At 38.6% G+C, this 18375-nt stretch overlaps 1 protein-coding gene across 1 annotated transcript in view; it reads left to right on the top strand.

Annotated features, from left to right (window-relative positions):
- PLPPR1 (phospholipid phosphatase related 1) overlaps positions 1-18375 on the top strand; it is a 272467-nt gene that overhangs the window by 130852 nt on the left and 123240 nt on the right. The window contains exon 2 of the mRNA XM_060014422.1: positions 13892-13999. Within this exon, the coding sequence (XP_059870405.1) occupies positions 13937-13999 (63 nt within the window). The 5' untranslated portion in view covers positions 13892-13936. The remainder of the gene's footprint in view (positions 1-13891; positions 14000-18375) is intronic.

Below are 18375 nucleotides of genomic sequence, written 5' to 3'. Positions count from 1 at the left end.
ATAGTCTGTTCCATGCTGTGCCTAATTCTGGGCCAGTTGAAGGATGAGAGGACATGGTTGGGATTCATGAGGAAAGATTAAAGGGGAGGCTGCAAGTGATTTAACAGGAGAGTAAACAGAAAGCTAGTCATCACTACTGGAGATAGCACAAGTAAGATACACGGTTTAGTTTGAGGGATTTAAATAAATGAGAAAAGACATTTTAATATTCCCCCCACTCCTACTTTAATCAATTACTGAATATTATTTGCTCTTCTAATCTTTTGAATTCACTGACCTGTCTGTCTCTATTGCCGTAGCCCTAACCCAAGCCACCTTCTCCTCTTGCCTAGATGATAGCAAGACCCTTCAACTGGCCACCTCACCATATTCATTCTTGTCCCACTCTCGCAAACCACTCTCTATATCCTGAACAATCTTTAGTAAAAGCAAATCAGGGCGTGTCAGGTTTGTTCCTTAAAGCCTTTCAGTAGGTTACTATTGTTCTTAGAACTAATCGCAAACGTTTTAACGTGGCCCACCTGGCCCTGCATTGTAAGCCCTCTCTTCCCAGGCCTCAATATGTGTCTATTGCCCGTGCTCTGTATGTTGCAGCCATATGTGTTACTGCTTTCTCTCATTTCAGGAACTTCCCATGTGCTCTTCCTTTTGACACGAATACAGTTCCCCTCTCTTTTATGTAGCCAAAGATTGCTTCCTCAGGGAAGACTTTCCTGGCCCCCTAGACGAGGTTAGGTCCCCCATTAGGTCCCAGAGAGACATTATTTTTATCTCACTTGTAATTATTTGATGTCATCTTTCCAAGAGACACTTGGGGTACAACTGGTGAACACAATAGGCAAGGCTCATGACACTTACATTCTGGCCGTTGGAGGAAGATAATAAGCACAATAAATAAATCATAGTATGCGGGGTGATAAGTGGTATAGATAAAAGAGAAAGTAGTCTAGAGTAAGGAGGATCAGGAATGCTGGGTGAGGGAAGCAGCCTGCAATACTGAAAAGACTGGTCGGCATATCTCCATACCATATGCAGGTTAACTCAAGAAATATTATAGTGTTAAATGTAAAAACTAAAACCATAGCCCTGTATAAAGCCTGGCATGGGAAAGTCCTCAATACATATTTATCAAGGTGACTAGTGGACAATGTTATCATTATTATTACACGCATGCAGAATTCTAAGTTTGGGTCCGTCACAGAATACATGCAGTCCTCCCTTGGGTGCACAGCAGGCAGACCAAGGCCAACGCCAGGGTTGTCTAATCCTTCTCTGAAATCTCCTGTGGTGAAAGGGAATTCCTTTCACTGTCTTTTCCTGTCTCCTGTGAGACTCTAGCAGGGTCCAACAGAGCTAATTAATTACCCTGTCATGAGGGCATAGGGACTTCCTGGCTGTGATTTCTGAGGGCGCCCGAGGATTGAGGATCTAATGACAAAAACAGAATCACTCTGTTCCAGAGAGTTGATATGAGGAGAGATTTGGTATCTCAACTCTTGGATGTTTCTGTCTGTGTCTGTCTGTCTCTCTCTCTCTCTCTCTCTCTCACACACACACACACACACACACACACACACACACACACACACACTCTCTCCCCTCCCCTCCCCTCCCCTCCCCTCCCCTCCCCTCCCCTCCCCTCCCCTCCCCTCCCCTCCCCTCCCCTCCCCTCTCCTCTCCTCTCCTCTCCTCTCCTCTCCTCTCCTTGTCTTCTGGAAAACAAACCGCTTGGCTCCTGGGCAGCTTAGCTTTAAATTGGAAAATGCAGCCTTGCTTGGCCAAACAACAGTATCACAGCCTCCCCACTGCTCAGAACAGCTTGTGACATACAGCCCTGCAGCAAGACCATAAAGGGCTGTCTAACATCCTGGAACCACCAGTCCCCAAAAGGACTTTCCTGTGCAACTTCTTTAGAATTCTAGACTGTGGGACCTATCTTCTCTTCTCCGGCAGTTTCTCACCCTGGACTTGAACTTTTGCTTCGTTTCTCTCCATTTAATTAGTGACCCCATCTCTTAGAAGAGATCATTAGAAACCCACGGTGGCCCTGGAGATGCGAATCAGAACAGAATTCAAAGGGAAGTAGAGGAACCAATGACTTGGAAGTCTGAAAGAACACTCTAGTCCCTCTGACCTTCATAACATAACAAGTTCCCTTCTAGGCCACTTTACAGAGGCCCCAATTCAAACAGGTGCTCCTATTTACCTCTTCTCCCTGTTCATCTCAAATTAAAAAAAAAACTAGATTGAAGCCAGTTCTTGCATGGTTCTGATTATGTCTCACCTAGATGATGGTGGCCCCTCGTAAGTCTTGCTAACTCTGGTTTCACCCACCCACACCCATCTCACATTCTGTAAGCCAAACCAAATGGAGAGAACCAAAATCCTTAGCTTGCATTCAACAACCCAGCCCCAGTCCTCTAGCGATACCCAATGCTATTTTCATCTCCTACATGCTGGCCAAACTTGCCTAACCGTAATTCCAGACCGTAGGTATGGTCGGGGCTGTTCTACTCCATACTTTGCTCATTCCAGTCCTAATGCCTAGAAATCCATCCTGGGCGTGTTGATCACTTACCTGTCCTCAGTGGTCCACCTCAGATATCATCAATGGAAATAGCCTCTCCTTCCTATGAATTCTCGTCAATTATATCATTTTATAAATAGACTGCATTTGCATTCGTACTAGGTTGTAAGCTACTGGCTGTCAATGACTGACTTGTATTTGCATCACTCAAAGCCTAAGGCTTTGCACTTAGTATTTAATAAAACCTCATTGATGGGTGAATGGACAAAATGGCACCTCTTCTCAATGCCTGTCTTCAAAATAGTTTAGTAAAAAGGCATTACGGTACTAGGTACATCAGAGCGTTTCCAAAATGTGGCTCATTTTAGAACAGACTTTAACATAGTACAAGTTTACCTTAAATTTTATCAATGGGCATTTTTCATTGGAACGGTGTGAAAGACCATAATAAAACAATCTTTACCTTTAATATAGTCAGTCCTATAACACAGATCATAACATCATTATAAATTTTGTTAACTGCAGTTACTTTTGAAATTATAGTTGAAATTTTATAACCAGAGCCAGATACAGGAGAAACACTCAGTCCCCAACTTAATATGGTTGGACTTAAGATTTTTCGACTTTACAGTGGTGTGAAAGCCATTCAGCAGAAACCGTACTTCGAATTGTGATCTTTTCCTGGGCTAACATATGAGGTATAGTACTCTTGTGATACTGGGCAGGGTACTGAGCTGCAGCTCGCAGCGGGCCACGTGATCGCAAGGGTAAACAACTGATACACTTATAACCATTTTGTACCCATACAACCATTCTGTTTTTCACAGTCAGTACAGTATTAAATTACCTGAGATAGTCAACACTTTATTATAAAATAGGCTTTGTGTTAAGTGACTTTGCCCAACTGTAGGCTAATTGTAAGTGTTCTGAGCATGTTTAAGGTAGGCTAAGCTAAGCTACAATGTTCAGTAGGTTAGGTGAATTAAATGCATTTTTGACAGGATATTTTCAGTTTATGATGAGTTTATCAGGATGGAATTCTACCAGGATATTTTCAGTTTACGATGGGTTTATCAGGATGGAATTCTACCATAAAGCAAGGAAGACCTGTACTTAATTATATTTAAGATCACATTCACTACTTTTTAATTAAGAGCAATTCAGCATGTTCTCTGCCTATTTCCTCCCCAGACTTTAAGCTGAGCACAACACTGCCTGAGGGGCAACGTTTACTACCTTTAAGCATTTCTGAGGGGGAGGTGTGTGTGTGTGTGTGTGTGTGTGTGCGCGTGCACACGCATACTTCTGGTTCTTGCTCCGATGCTTCAAGGTTCCAGTTTCATGGAGCATCAAAACCTCATTTCCTTCTAGCCTTTGATTTTATTGAAAGAAACATTAACTCACTGCTTCATAATTAAGAAAAGCTCTTCGTGCCTGCTACTTCCCGCTTTGTTTTTTTCTTTTTCCTGGTATAAAATTAGGGGTCAACAATATCAACAATTGAAAAAGAAATTAGGGAAACACCTGCTGGTTTGGGTGCTGTCTTCCTATTAAGTAGTTCTCCTGGTGGTGGCCCATCTGATGGTCCTAGGTACTCCTTCCCATCAGCCATTTTGACATTCATATGCTTTCTGCTTTCTTCCAGCTGTCTCAGGTCACCTGCTGAGCTTCGTAGTCTGCATCATCCTTGTGCTCTTTGTTTATAGAAGATCAGTCTCTAACAGAGACAGCTTACTTTTAGGTAGACTTGGACTCTTTTTTTCCAATTTAAACTTTTAACTTTAAGGCATATACCTTTTAAAGTAACAATCTAAAGCAATTTTTTTTAACAGTCAAAAGACCCCAGAGGTAGAATCCAGCTGACTAATTTCCCCTTTCAGTTTTACATTTTGAAATGTGTTCTGGCTTACATTTTGATTTCTAGGACTTTCAGACACTTCACTCTTCATTGTTCTTTGGGTCCAAGGTATAGAGGGTCTTAACTGGTTGGGGTGGGCAGAAGGGCTTGACCCAAGACCTACATTAGTACCATATTGTTCAGTTCATGCACGACCTGGAAAGGATTGACCAAGACCTAGATTAGGACTGCGTCAGGAGTAAGGAATGGACCCAGAGCAAATGTGAAATCAAACGATGGAGCTGAATGGCTGAGGCACACTGTTCGTGTCAGCATTTACTGTGTACCTACTATGTGCTTGGCACTGTGCAAAGTACAAAAGTTGCAGTGCTGAGCAAGACAGACAAACATTCCTAGAAAAGGAATAGATATTAAACAATTACACAATAAATACTCTGAAGGAGCATGATAGTGTGTAATAGAACTGAACCAGTCAGGGCAATTAAGGAAACTTACCCATTGAAAATGCCATTTAACTGCAGATCTGAAGGAAGAGCAAATAATGGAGGAGGAAAGAGTTCTCCAAGATATAGTACATGAGAGGTGAGAAAGAGCTTGGCATGTTGCAGAAACTGAGTGAGTGGCTGGAGTGCCAAGAGGCTGGGGATGGGCATGGGGTGGAGATGGTTGTAAAATGGGACTGGAACAGTCTAAAAGTTATAACAAGCTCAGACATTAGCCAGGCAATCTTGTGCCTTAGCTGTGAGAGGTCCAGCAACAGGGATCCTAGATGCAAGGGGAAATGGCTGTCTGCAGACTATCCATTCAGGCTTAGGGCTGAAGTATGAACCAGGCATACTTGTAGGTTCAAAGGACTCACCTAGATAAATGAGCATCTATCTGAGTCCTAGTTACTGAGTGTAGTCCACATAGGACTGCAGGCTTGGAAAGAGACTGAGGTATGAGAGTGAGTCATCAGATTTAAGCAGTAGGAACAAAGCTAATGGCTGGTCATAGAGACCAGGCCAATGTAATATGGGAGCCCAGAGGGAACCTGGAACTATCCCTGGGTCTGAAAAGCCACTCAAGAACAATGTGGGGCCCTGGTACCTTCACAGGGCCCCTGAGTCTTTATTTTGTAAAGATTTGACTGAACTCTAGATTTTCCTGGATCGTGGGTCTCACGCTCTTTGTATCTCTCTGCCTTATTCTGGGCTGACTCAAGGGCTGAGCCATGGATCTAGCTGTGAGACACTGTGGAAGGGAGAGACTGGACCAAAAGGTGGGGGGGGTGTCAATGCTACTCTCCTATAATGTGGGGCTTTCACACTGTCATTCTTTACAAGCTTTGAAAAGCATCTTTATAAGCTTTGAAAAGCATCTCGGAAATTGAACAGAGTAAAGCATTTCTCTTGAAAGCCTGAGTAGTACTGTTCTAAATCCCACACCATCTTGTGATGAAATCTCTTTTGCACTCATCGACAATCTCTTTCGATTTTTTCCTATCTCTTAATGTTTTAGTTGCTTTTTTAAAAAAAATACATAGTTAGGTTTCCCAGCTTTGGGAAATTAAATGCACACTGTGATCCTGGTTGGAGGTAATGCACTGAATAGAAATGATCCAGAACAGTGAGGGGTAGGTCAGTGCCACCAAGGAAGTTAATGCCTATTTAACACGTGTTAAAGATGAGCTGGATTTGGGGATTACGGCTCACCCTGAGTACTGGGGAACAAAATGAAGTGTAACTCTCACAACTCATTTTTCACCTTTTAATTTTCCCTTTTCTACTCCAATCCCCACCCCCCTTACCTCCAATTAAGATGTAGATCACATAGAAATAAGCCCTATTTTTCCCCTTGCTAGACATAATCTCATTTCAATCTTACACCAACCCAATTTTGAGGAAATCCTAGAAAGTTCGTGTTGTAGAACTCATGTCAGAGGTGCCTTTGATGTGCCCTGGGTCGTGGATTACGCAACATATTCTTGCTTCTGGGGCCCCGTGACACCAGGGAAAAGCACATCACTCAGTGGCCCAGAATCTCAATAAATACTCGGTATCCTGCGACAGACAAAGAAAAAACAACTCTCTAGGAATACTTTTGGTCCCTGGATGAGAAATGTTTTAATATTGGAGTTATTAGTTAACCCAAACTAAAGTCTTCTGCCTGCTATCTGGTGAGTTAGGTGTCTTTTAACTTGGGTTGGTGGGAACAGAAGGTATTCTTAGTCTCCTGTGAGCCCTGATGATGATTTTTCTCTAATCCTTTTGGATGGTTTCACTCCCGGCCTTAGCTAGTTTCTCCCATGCTCATCAGTACTCTGCTGAAGACTCGAGGGGACTCTCTGCAGGGCAACCCAACTCCATCTGTGCAGAATTCTCTCTGGTTCTCTGCCTTGTGAACTCCAGTCCCTTGGGCCTCCCCACATTCCCATCTCTGTCTATTCAACTCAGGGAGGTCACAGGCCATTCTTCTGGGTTCCCCTCTCTGTGCTGTGTACTGGAGACTCTCTCCAGGCAGTAAGCTAAGGCAATTGTAGGGCTTTCCTCTGTTTGTTCCCATCTTTCAGGGATCACTGCCCTTTATTGCCTCACATCCAGTGCCTTGAGTACCATCGGCTCATTTATTTTGTCTGTTTCTTTTAGTTGTGCCAGGCATGAAATCCAGTCTTAGTTACTTTCACTTGGCTGAAAGCAAAATCCCTCCAGGGCTATTTTAAGGTTGTTTAACCTTGTTTTTGACACTCACTTTTTGAGGCCCCACTCCATATGAAGATAAACACATAATGAGTGATCTGACAGTAAATTTTTATTTTGCATGAAAAGATTTTTACGGCTCTTCTTTTGAAACTATGAATTTACAATTATTTAAAGTTTCTTAGCAAAGGAATTTTTAGAATTAAGAATTTCACCTACAAATCACTTTCAAATTAATTGTTAACACTAAATTGAGTAATGAAATTGCAAGAATTTTACATTTTTAGGTATACACTTACATAGTATTCATTTGGCTTTACATAGTTTTGCTGCCTTTTTTTAATTTCTTATATATTTTCATGGGTTGTTAAATAGCTCACAGGCCCTAGGAGTTGGGCCTATAGTCCCCAGTGGGCAAAACAGCCCTGCTTTCTTTTGAGATTCAAAGTGGTAGTAACTACCACTTATAGTACCTTTGTTTCCCCAAATGCCAGTAAGGCATCTCGACAATTTCCATATTTTCCTCTGTTAGGTACTAGGCAGGAATAGGCTTGTCCCCTTGGGCAAAACTGTGGCCTTTATCCCTGGTGAAGCAAGTTCTTCACCAGCTCAAAAATTCTCATGTCCTAGGGCCTCTGCTTTCAATCCTTTGAAATTAGTGGTTCTCCCCCAAGGCTATCTCCATCCCCTGCTCCTTCCCACCTTGCAGGGGAGTATCTGGCAATGTCTGGAGACATTTTTAGTTGTCACAATATTGGGGGAGGAGTGTTGCTGCTATTGGTGTCTTGTGGGTAGAGGCCAGCGATGTAACTAAACACCAACGGTACTCAGGACAGCCCCTCACAATAAAGCATTTTCCAGCCCACAATACCTACAGTGATGGGGTTGAGAAACACTGTCCTAAATCAATGTGGCCTCAGAATGCAGAATTGTTGGGCTTACTCAGAAAAGCACCATTTCTGCTGGCCTTGTTGCCTATTTGTTTTTTAGATTTTTGTCTTAGTGAACTCGATTAATTCATATCATTCTAACTTTGAAGGGAATCACCATGGTATTTTTAGCCAAATTAGCTCAAAATATTCTATAGAAAGAGCAAGCTCTAGCTTCCCTAAAATCATAGACTCTGGGCCCCTGAGGAGGGCCACAGGCTGTGACTTTGGCCACTGGAAATACTAGATTCACACCAGGCTGGGCAGAAGGTCCACTGAAACATGGTGACTCTTTCTCAAGGGCATTTTTGTTCCTTGCTACTTCATTGACTGCTCAGCTAGAGCCAACTTTGCATAACTTAGAAATCAATGAACTTGTCCCCATCTAGCTATGACCATGCTCCATCACCATCCATTTGCAGTCTCACTAAAACAGATACTTTATAATCAGCAATTATTTTTGTATTTGTTCTGGGGTGAGTAGGAATTGTTACACTTCTTATGAACAAGAGGGAATTACATGGAAAATCCAATGGAAATACATGAGATGTCATTGACTCCTTTATTAGCCAGGTCTGATTTATAATATACTTACCTGCCTAGAAATGAAGAGCTCTGTCTGAGTTAATTACTAGGAAACAGTACTGTCTGTCAATATTCTCTTTTTTTCCTATGTTCTTATCTGATACGGAAATGAACCAACCTTGTATTTCTTATCCTTGAGGTGTTCTGCTTCTGTGTTTGTGTATAAAACGCTATGTGTATTATACATAAATTTTGGTAACATCTATACTTATCCTCGAATGTTTTCATTTGAGCTGGTAGTGATTTTAGTTTCCCAAACATATGTTAGGCCAGCTTATATCTTTGGAACCTTAGCTCTTGCTGTTCCCTTTAGCTGAAATGCTTCTCTTGTCCTCCTCTTATAGGGGAGCAGCTACCTTTATTTTAATCAACTTAAATAGCTATCTCCTCTAAGAAACCTTTCCTTAACTTTCTCCCAGCTAGGACTGTCTTATTACTTTTGTAGACTTTAAGAAATTTTGCCTTTGTGGACCCTTTTCTCTATTAAAGTTAAAATTTATATTTTATAGTTGAATTAGTGTAAAACTGAATTTAATAATACATTAAAATATTTTTGTACCTAACCTAAAAATTTATTATTTAAAAAAAAATTTTAAATGTTTTCAAAGGCCCCTAAAAGTATTATGGGTCCTAGACAGTGTATCTACTATGCCAGTTGGATAAGAGATCCCTGACCTCAAGAGTTAGAATTGGTCATTTGTGCTGCTATTGAAAAACAAATATACAAAAAAGTATAGCAATCTATTCTTAATGACTATTAGTCCCTTAAACACAGGGTATTTGGCTAATTCATTGCTTCTAGCTGTGTCTAATGGGATACCTGGCATGAATTAGGGACTCGCAAATGAACAAACAAATAATGCTATTCTGGTATTTTGAAACCTTGGGCACCAAAAGACTCAAATTCATGAGAACACAGCGGGGCTAGCCTATACGAGAACCTTGGTCACTGCCATTTGGTACTCTTTTAAAAAGACTTCTGGAGGCTTTTGCTTCTGAGAGGATGGAGTAAGATGTACGTTCCCCATCCCTCCCACTAAATCACCCAAAAATCTTGGACGTTACATGTAGACAAAGCTCAGACAAAGAAAAGGTGGACTGGCTGGGGACTTCACGTAACAACCAACACAATAGTGAGTTCCCAGGATTTCTTTTTACCTCATATCTCAGACTGGATATTGGAGAAGCTAGCAACCTGGGTTATTGATACTTGCAGACAAAACAGCCCCAAGAAAGCCTGCCACCTCTCTAGCCAAAGGGCCTGGAAAAGGGAAGCCTAGCAATGCAGCAAACTTTTAGAAAATAACCCTTTGACTATATCCAAAAACCACAGAAAAACTTCAGTCCTATCTCTGTCTCTGTCAGCAAAGACCAAGTGGGGACCCTGGACTTCTACCCTTGCCACGCTCTAAGGAGGCTCCCCTAGTCTCCTGCTGGGGTCATATCAGAGAAGGCCGAGTAGGGAACCAGGACTTTAGTTCATGCTGGGCAGTAATGAGTAGGCCTCCATCCCTGCTCTACAGTATCAGGGGAAAACATGGGGAGGAGCCTAGACTTTTACCTGCTTTAGGCAGTAATGAGGCATCCCTACTTCCTCCTCCCTGGAGTGGTATCAGAGGGGGACTAGTGGAAATTCAGTTTTATTATTACACAACAATAGCAAGGCCATAGTGTCAGTGGAGGCCATGTGGGGAGCCGCAAAGAAGTACCTAACCCCCTCCCCAGCCAGGGTGGTATCAATAGGGCCCTATTGAGGAGCCTGAACTCTACTGCTGCCCAGCAAAAGGGGTCCCTCCCCAACTAGCTGTCATAGGAAGCCAAGTGGAGAACCCGAACTTCTACCTTCACATGGCACTAACAAGGTGACATTCCGCATAGCTACTAGAGGAGTGTCAGAGGAAGTATGATAAAACATAAGCTTTAAACAGGATCCTGAGTCTTGTAACAACCCAAGGTCAGTCGAAAATCACTCTTCATACCAAGAACCAGGAAGATCGCAAACTGAATAAGAAAAGACCATCAACAGACACCAAAACCAAGATGATATAAAATTATCTGACAATAATTTAAGTGGCCATCATAAAAGTACTTTAATAAATACTTACAGACATGCTTGAAACATGAAAAAATAGTCTCAGCAAAGAAATAGAAAATATAAAGAAAAAGCAAATATAAATTTTAGAACTAAGAAATATAACAACTAACATAAACTCAGTGGATGGACTTGGCTCAACCCCATAATAGGGATGATAGAGGAAAGAGTCAGTGAACTTGAGGATAGAATAATAGAAAATATCCAATCTGAACAACAGAGAGAAAATAGACTTGGGGAGGGGTGATTAAGAGTGTCAGGGACATGATGGACTATAACAGAAGATCTGATATTCATGTCATGGGAGTCCCAGAAAGAGATGAGAGAGTGGGTTAAAAAGTTTTCCAGGAATAATGGCTGAACATTTTCCCAAATTTGGGAAAAAAACATAAACCCATAGATTCAAGTAGTAAGAAATCTCTAAGCAGCATAAACCTAAAGGAATCCACACCAAGGCACATTAATCGTCAAAAGACAAAATATACATCTGATAAGGGACTTTGTATTATCCAGAATAATACAAAGAACACTTATATCTTGAAAATGTCCAAATCTTTTGTTTTTTTTGATTTATTTCACAAAAGAAGATAGAATAATGGGCAATAAGCACCTGAAAGGATGCTCGATATCATTTGTTATTTACAAAATGAAAACTACAATGAGATATTATCTCACACCCACTCGAATGACTATAATAAAAAAGATAGGCAATAAAAATGTTAGGATGTGGAGAAAGGAGAACCCTTATTGTTGCTGGCGGCAGTGTAAAATGACACAACCACTTTGGAGAACACTTCTGCAGTTTCCTTTAAAAAATTAAACAATTTAGCATATGGCCCAGTAATTCCACTCTTAGGTATACATCTACAATAAAAGTATACAGATGTTCTTAGCATCATTATCCATAATACTGGATACAACCTAATATTGGATACAGCAAAAATTAGAAACTACCTACATTGCCACCAATTGGTAAAGGTTCTATAGCCATACGATGAAATACATTCAGTAATAAAAAGGAAAAATTACTGATATGTGCACTATGACATGAATAAACTTCAAAAACATTATGCTAAGAATCCAGGTCAAAAGACCACATATTGTATGATTATATTTATTAGAAATATCCAAAAGAAGCAAATCTGTAGAGACATAGAGAATAGTGACTAGCTGGGCTGGAGAGGTGGTGAGGGAGGTGATGGTGGGGATGACATTTTGGGGGGTGAAGGAAGAAGTGCTAAAATCGTTTTATGATCATTGTACAACTTGGTAAATTTACTAAAAGATCATTGAATTGTACACTTGAAATGGGTGAATTATATGTGAAATATACCTTACTATAGTTACTGATTATGTATAATATACATACATAGATACATATATGTGTATATATATGCATATATGTAGCCTCCATACACATATAAAAAGCTAGTTTGTATTTTGAACCAGAAGAGTGAATAGAAAGGAGAATTTTATATGATATCCAAAGCCTGTCTTGTATTCTCCATTTCATTGCTATTTTTTATTAATTGTATGGAGAAGTCATCGAAAATACTAGGTATGTCTGATGCCTTTGTTTTTTCTGGTGCCCCTACCTACTTCAAGGTGATTAAAAATTTAATTTTCTTTTCAGATGTGTGGTTCTGTGTTTAGTTGTTGCTAACAGTAGGACTCATCTAAATCATAAATACTGATAAGTGAATTCTAAGATACTTGGATTAAGTGAGGATAAAATGAAACCAATACATGGTTGCCAAATCAGCTCAATGTGTGTTCTATGGATGGGTTCCTTTCTAATTGTAAAAAAATATTATTTATTCCTAAATCATGAAATAGATGGTGAAATAACAGATATATTATGAGTATTTTATAACAGATAATATCCAATTTTAATTGAAAAACTTAAGTTGCCTAAAAATTAAATAATTTAAACACTATGATTGGCATGGACTTAATACTACACATAATGTTACATTTGATCAGGGAAAGTTTTAGTCAATGCGTGAGAAGCTGGCATTTCAAAAAGAGAAGGAAATGTATTTTAAAGTTTTATTTTGGAAAAACATAAGGACGGACTTAAAGACAGAATTAAGTTAAAAACATTAATTCATGACCTTTAAGAAAAAATGCGGTTGGCCAGTTGCATAGACTAGCAGTCCCCATTGCCAGTCTTCGTATCACAATCCGTAAGAACTATTGGGAGGTCTGACACAGAAACAGAACAAACAAAAAATAATGACTCTCGAAAGCAGATACCTGAAACATGTCAAGTATTGCTTTGGATAGAGAATAAAAGGTATAGTGGAAAATTCTTTTTACTGGGCTGTGGAAGTTTCAGAAAAGTCTAAAATCTCTATTTGTTGTTGTTATTGTTTTAAGAAGAACCAAAATTAACTGATCTTTTAATACAGGAATATTCTCAGTTCAAAGTAGGACAGAAGAGTTCTAACAGATATTTAAAATACTCTGCTATAGGCCAGCTACTCCATTCTTATAGTCAATGTTTTGTGTTTGGAACACACACACACACACACACACACACACACACACACACACACACACACACACACACACACACACACACACACACACACACACACACACACACACACACACACACACACACACACACACACACACACACACACACACGGCTGAGGGAGCCCAGTGAGAGGGATCAGTGATGTATTAATCCAGAGTAGTTAATAGCCCTACAGTCAAGGGAGCAAGGGCAGAGTGGTCACGGAAGGAAGTCAGGGATTAGTGCCTCAGTGCTAAATGTCAGCTCCAAAGGGAGAGGCGAAGGCAGATAAACGCGTCCCTAGATGGCAGACTGCAAGGATCAGGCACAGAAAGGGGAGATTCATACAGAATGGACAATAACAAATGTTTTGTCGCAAAAACTGCGTTCATGGCATGAGCACAGTCTACTGGGTTAAGGCACTGTGCAGCACCAGGCAATTAGAATTCTGTTCACTATAACTGTGTGCACAGGAGCTCCCTACCTGGTCATTTAGGCTCAAAGACTGTTCATGGCTAGTATGCATTACTTTCTCTTCTCTGGACTGATTATTAGTCTGACTTGATTGTGTTGTAGATTAGTATTTTGCATTGTTTGTACACAGCTTGCTTATCTAGAGGGTAGCTGATATTTTTATGTAAATACCTAAAGGACTGCTAAACATATGGTTCTTAACACCATGCTATCTATTTCTATTTCAGCCTGGACAGTTTAAGACGGTGCAACCTTGCTACATGTTGTAAGAAATGGCTGTAGGAAACAACACTCAACGAAGTTATTCCATCATCCCGTGTTTTATATTTGTTGAGGTAGGTGTATTTATTTGCCTTTACAGACAAATTGGAATAATTGTAGCAGTTTTTATGCTGAGAACTTGGATTATTTTGTAAAATTATTTAATCTTATGATAATGAAATTTTGATAGCACACATATTGGTAAAGGATTAATGAGATATGCCAAGTGTTTCTTGAATAGGAAGCCATAGAACAAGGTTCATGTATGGGGTACAAAATAATTGTGTTTTATTAGATTTCTTTTATTTTCAGTCGTGACTTGAATATATTATTAATTATGAATGCAGCATTTTGATTCAATTATTTTTTAGAAAATCAATATCATGGTTTAGGAATTCAATAAATGAGGTTTACAGATGATGTTAGTTGATGGCCTTTTGCCTTGGAGCCCATATAGAGAAAAAGAAGTCTTAGAGTTGACTCTCTCCACTGGGCAGTTTTCTTTAGTGGGATATTGAGAACTTGTATAGTGTGCAACTTCTTTTGTTCATAAATGATTTTGTTGAGTTGCTCCAACTTTGTACCCGCAAACAATTTCTCCAGCATCTTTTGGGTTAAACTTCCTGCACCCTTTCCCCACTGTACCTCCCTTTCTATAATGTTTGCTATGGAACAGACAAAGACTTGGAAATTTTAGGAAATTTGGAATAATATGATGAAAAAAAAAAGCTACTCCAGGTTATCTCAAAATAAGATGTTTATTTGCCAGAGACAATATTATATCTGCCTTCTCCAAGAGATAGAGCATCTACTCCAAGAGATAGAGCATCTAACAGATTGGTTTTTATCCTGAAAATTGTGTTTAAAATATGACGATATAAAGAGCTAAAAAGTAAATGTCCTAAGTTTCCTTTCTGGGTAACTACCCCTATAGTCTCTCCATCCCAAGGATCAGCTGTAGCTTGTTCTTATGTTATGGGGCAGGGGATCTTTTCGGCTGAGTATGGGAGGACTATGCACGTTGATCCATTTTATTCCCTGTGTGAAAACAGACACTTGAATTAAACCACTACTGATATTATCAAAAATGTACTTTCAGTACATATGTTATTTAAACACAGCCTATGAATCAATGAAACAAGTTTGGGTTTTGTTTTGTTTTGTGTTGATCTTCTAGCTCTTGAAATAACTTTAGCTGTTTACATAGTCAGTTGGATAATTTTGAGCATTCCGATTTTGGGGCCAAATATATATGTTTGGCCGATCCTTGAGTTTCACCTTATAGATATCCCTTGGTAGTTTAGATGAACAAATATTACTAGATGATTTATTTTCTGGTGATATTTGTGAACCTGTTTGTATTGCAGAACCAGGTGGAAATATAGGAGATTAGGTTGGGACAGAGGTGTTGATAGCAGTTAAGATACTCAGACTCAAGCTATATCTCTGAAAGGGTAAACAAAGAACTCATCTCTCAACATAAACACATATTCTTAATACTCTTATCTTGCTGTACAAGGCCAAGAATAACTCCTTTCAGACAATAACTATACATTATATATATTGTGGGTTCTACTTACTATTGTTCATATTGAAATTGTAATGTAGAAAAAGGAGTCCTTTCTCCCACTGCTCATGGGGGAAATGGTAGAAGGCTGTAACACTATATTTTTCAATGTTAAAACCCTTTCTCTTTTGTCATAAGAAAAATAAAATTTTAAAGTAAACTAGGGGAAATTTAGAATAAGTCACCTGTCATCATCCTTACCCTCATGGTAGCAATTTTATTTTAAATTTTCTTAAAAATAGAACAGGAAACAAACCTTAAAGTAAGAGATTTAATTTATTTCTGGAAGCTCTATCTCTAAAGATTTTCAGCCCTCTAATGTGTGAACGATGAGCTTGATGGGTAGAGCAAACAACAAAAGACATAAATTAGTCTTTGTATGCCTTAACCTGACACAGACATAAATATAAGAAAAATCTTGGAGAGGAAAGATAGCTTATTCTTTTTCTTGCTGTATTGTCATTCTTACTTTGCATAGAGGTTTAAGACATATCACTGACTTATCTGAAACAATCAGGAGAAAGAAAGAGAGGCAGTGAAGTAGAATAAAGTAGAAACTGAGAAGGGAAGAGGTGACTCTCAAAGTGGCTTTCATGATTCTCATGCATTTCATTCATCAAATGCTTATTGTTATACATACCCCATGTTCATTGCTGCACTATTTACAATAGCCAAGATAGAGAAACAACCTAGGTGTCCGACAATAGATGAATGGATAATGCAATTGTGGTGTATATATACGGTGGAATATTATTCAGCCATCAAAAAGAAGTGAAATACTGCCATTTGTGACATGTATGGATCTCAAGGGCATTACACTAAGTGAAACAAGTCAGTCAAAGAAAGACAAATACTGTATGATTGTGAAATATAAATATGTGGAATACATATGTGGAATCTGAAAAGGAAAAAAAAACAAGCTCATAGATACAGAGAACAGATTTGTGGTTGCCAGAGGTGGGGGTACAGTGAAGAGGACAGAAGTGGGTAAAGGGAGTCAAAAGGTTAAAAAAAAATTGTTAAAGTCTCTTCTGAGATTGTGCAACAAAACTTTGAGTAAGATCCAATGGGAACAAAACAAAAGAAACAAAAGAAAATACTTATTATTTACCTGCATTATAACAGGAATATCAGAAAACTTGATCAAAAATAACTTGGTTAAAATGTCAATATGATCAATAAATATCTCTTCACATTGCTTTTTAATTATGAAAAGATTCAAACAGAGAAAATAATACAACAGACATCATTGCACCTACCATCAAGACCAAATCTTAAAATTATGCCATATGTGCTTCAAATATTTTTTCAAGGAATATAAAATATTACAGCTGTGGCTGAAGTCCTATTATCCTAGACCCAGAAGTAACTACAGTTGACCCTTGAACAATGTTGATTTGAACTGCACGATTCCACTTATATGGAGATGTTTTTCAATAGTAAACACTACAGTGCTACGCAGTCCATGGTTGGTTGAATCCGTGGATGTGGAGGAACCATGGATCTGGAGTTCTGACTATAAGTTACATGTGGATTAACCCCTGCATCGTTCAAGGGTCAGTTGTATGTATATGAAGTTAGAGGCTTCATTCCCTTGCATGATTCTTATGCATATTTTCATATTTTCCCTACATGTCCATATATTCATAAATTATATTCTAGGGAGATTTTACATAAATGATACCATAATGAACTTTCTTTTTGCAACTTACCTTTTCATTCAACATTATGTTTCTGAGATTTGTCCAGATTGGCAATTCATTCTTTTTAATTGTTGCATTTTATCCCATTGTGTGACTATACCTACTGAGGGATGGTTTGGTTGATTCTTTGTTGTTTATTTTTTTTAAGTTTTATACTCTTACAGCTTTTTTATTTTTTCTTTTTTTGCAGGAAATATTCTTATTTCTGTCTCTATGCACATGTGTGCAAGGGCTTTCCTTGGATTGCCTAGTGGTGGAATTGTGGGGAGATGATTACATTTTCCAGTTGTTTGTTGCTTCATTATAGAAACAATATTAATATTTTAAATCAGTTTTCTTGAAAAAACTTTGTTAAACTTGATTATTGGTTTTACTAGTATCTGTATATTTCTTAGATTTTTTTTCAGTTATATAATCTGCAAGTAGTAGCAGATCTGTTTTTTCTTTTCTGATTGTTACAATTAATTTGTTTTTCTTATTGCTTTGGCTAAGGCCCCCAGTGTAATATTGGATAAAGACAGTGGTAGAGGACATCCATACCTTGTTGCTGATTTTAAAGGAAATACTTCAGGTGTTTCAATATTAACTTATAAATAAGCATGGACTTATTTTTTCTGTTCTGCCTTCTAAATTAGATTCCTTGTTTGAATCCCCCTTTATGTTACAAATTATAGATTTTATTTCTATTCTTTTAAAGCTTAGTCCTAAATTTTAAATATATAAACAAGAAAAATTGAGGTTAATCAATAGCTCTATGCTTCTTTTAATGCTATTTTTAGGTCACTTCAGGACCTTGAGTGTCATTCATGATTTTTATATCTTCCTTAAATTTTTCATTAATTTTTCAGTCAGGGCTTCAGTGATTTACCCGCATATTCATCAGTTTGGAGGTTTTTTTCTTACCATTCCTCCTTTTATTCTTCTCCTTCAGGATTTAATTTCCTCATGAAATTTATCCCTTAGTAGTTGTTTCAGCAAGGATCTAGTGAATTGTAAAACTTCTTAATATTTATCTGAAGTCATCTTTACATTACAATTAATCTGGAATGGTGATCTCTCTTGGCATTGAATTCTAGATTGACTAGTTTATTTTCTACTCTCAGAACTTTCATAATGTTAATCCATTTCACTCTCCTTCCATCCCATGTCTTTATTGTTGCTATAAAAACTCTTTTCTCTT

Source organism: Delphinus delphis, chromosome 6 (assembly GCF_949987515.2).
Source record: "Delphinus delphis chromosome 6, mDelDel1.2, whole genome shotgun sequence".
In the NCBI taxonomy this organism is placed as follows: domain Eukaryota; kingdom Metazoa; phylum Chordata; class Mammalia; order Artiodactyla; family Delphinidae; genus Delphinus; species Delphinus delphis.
This window is presented reverse-complemented; position numbering and strand designations above follow the sequence as displayed.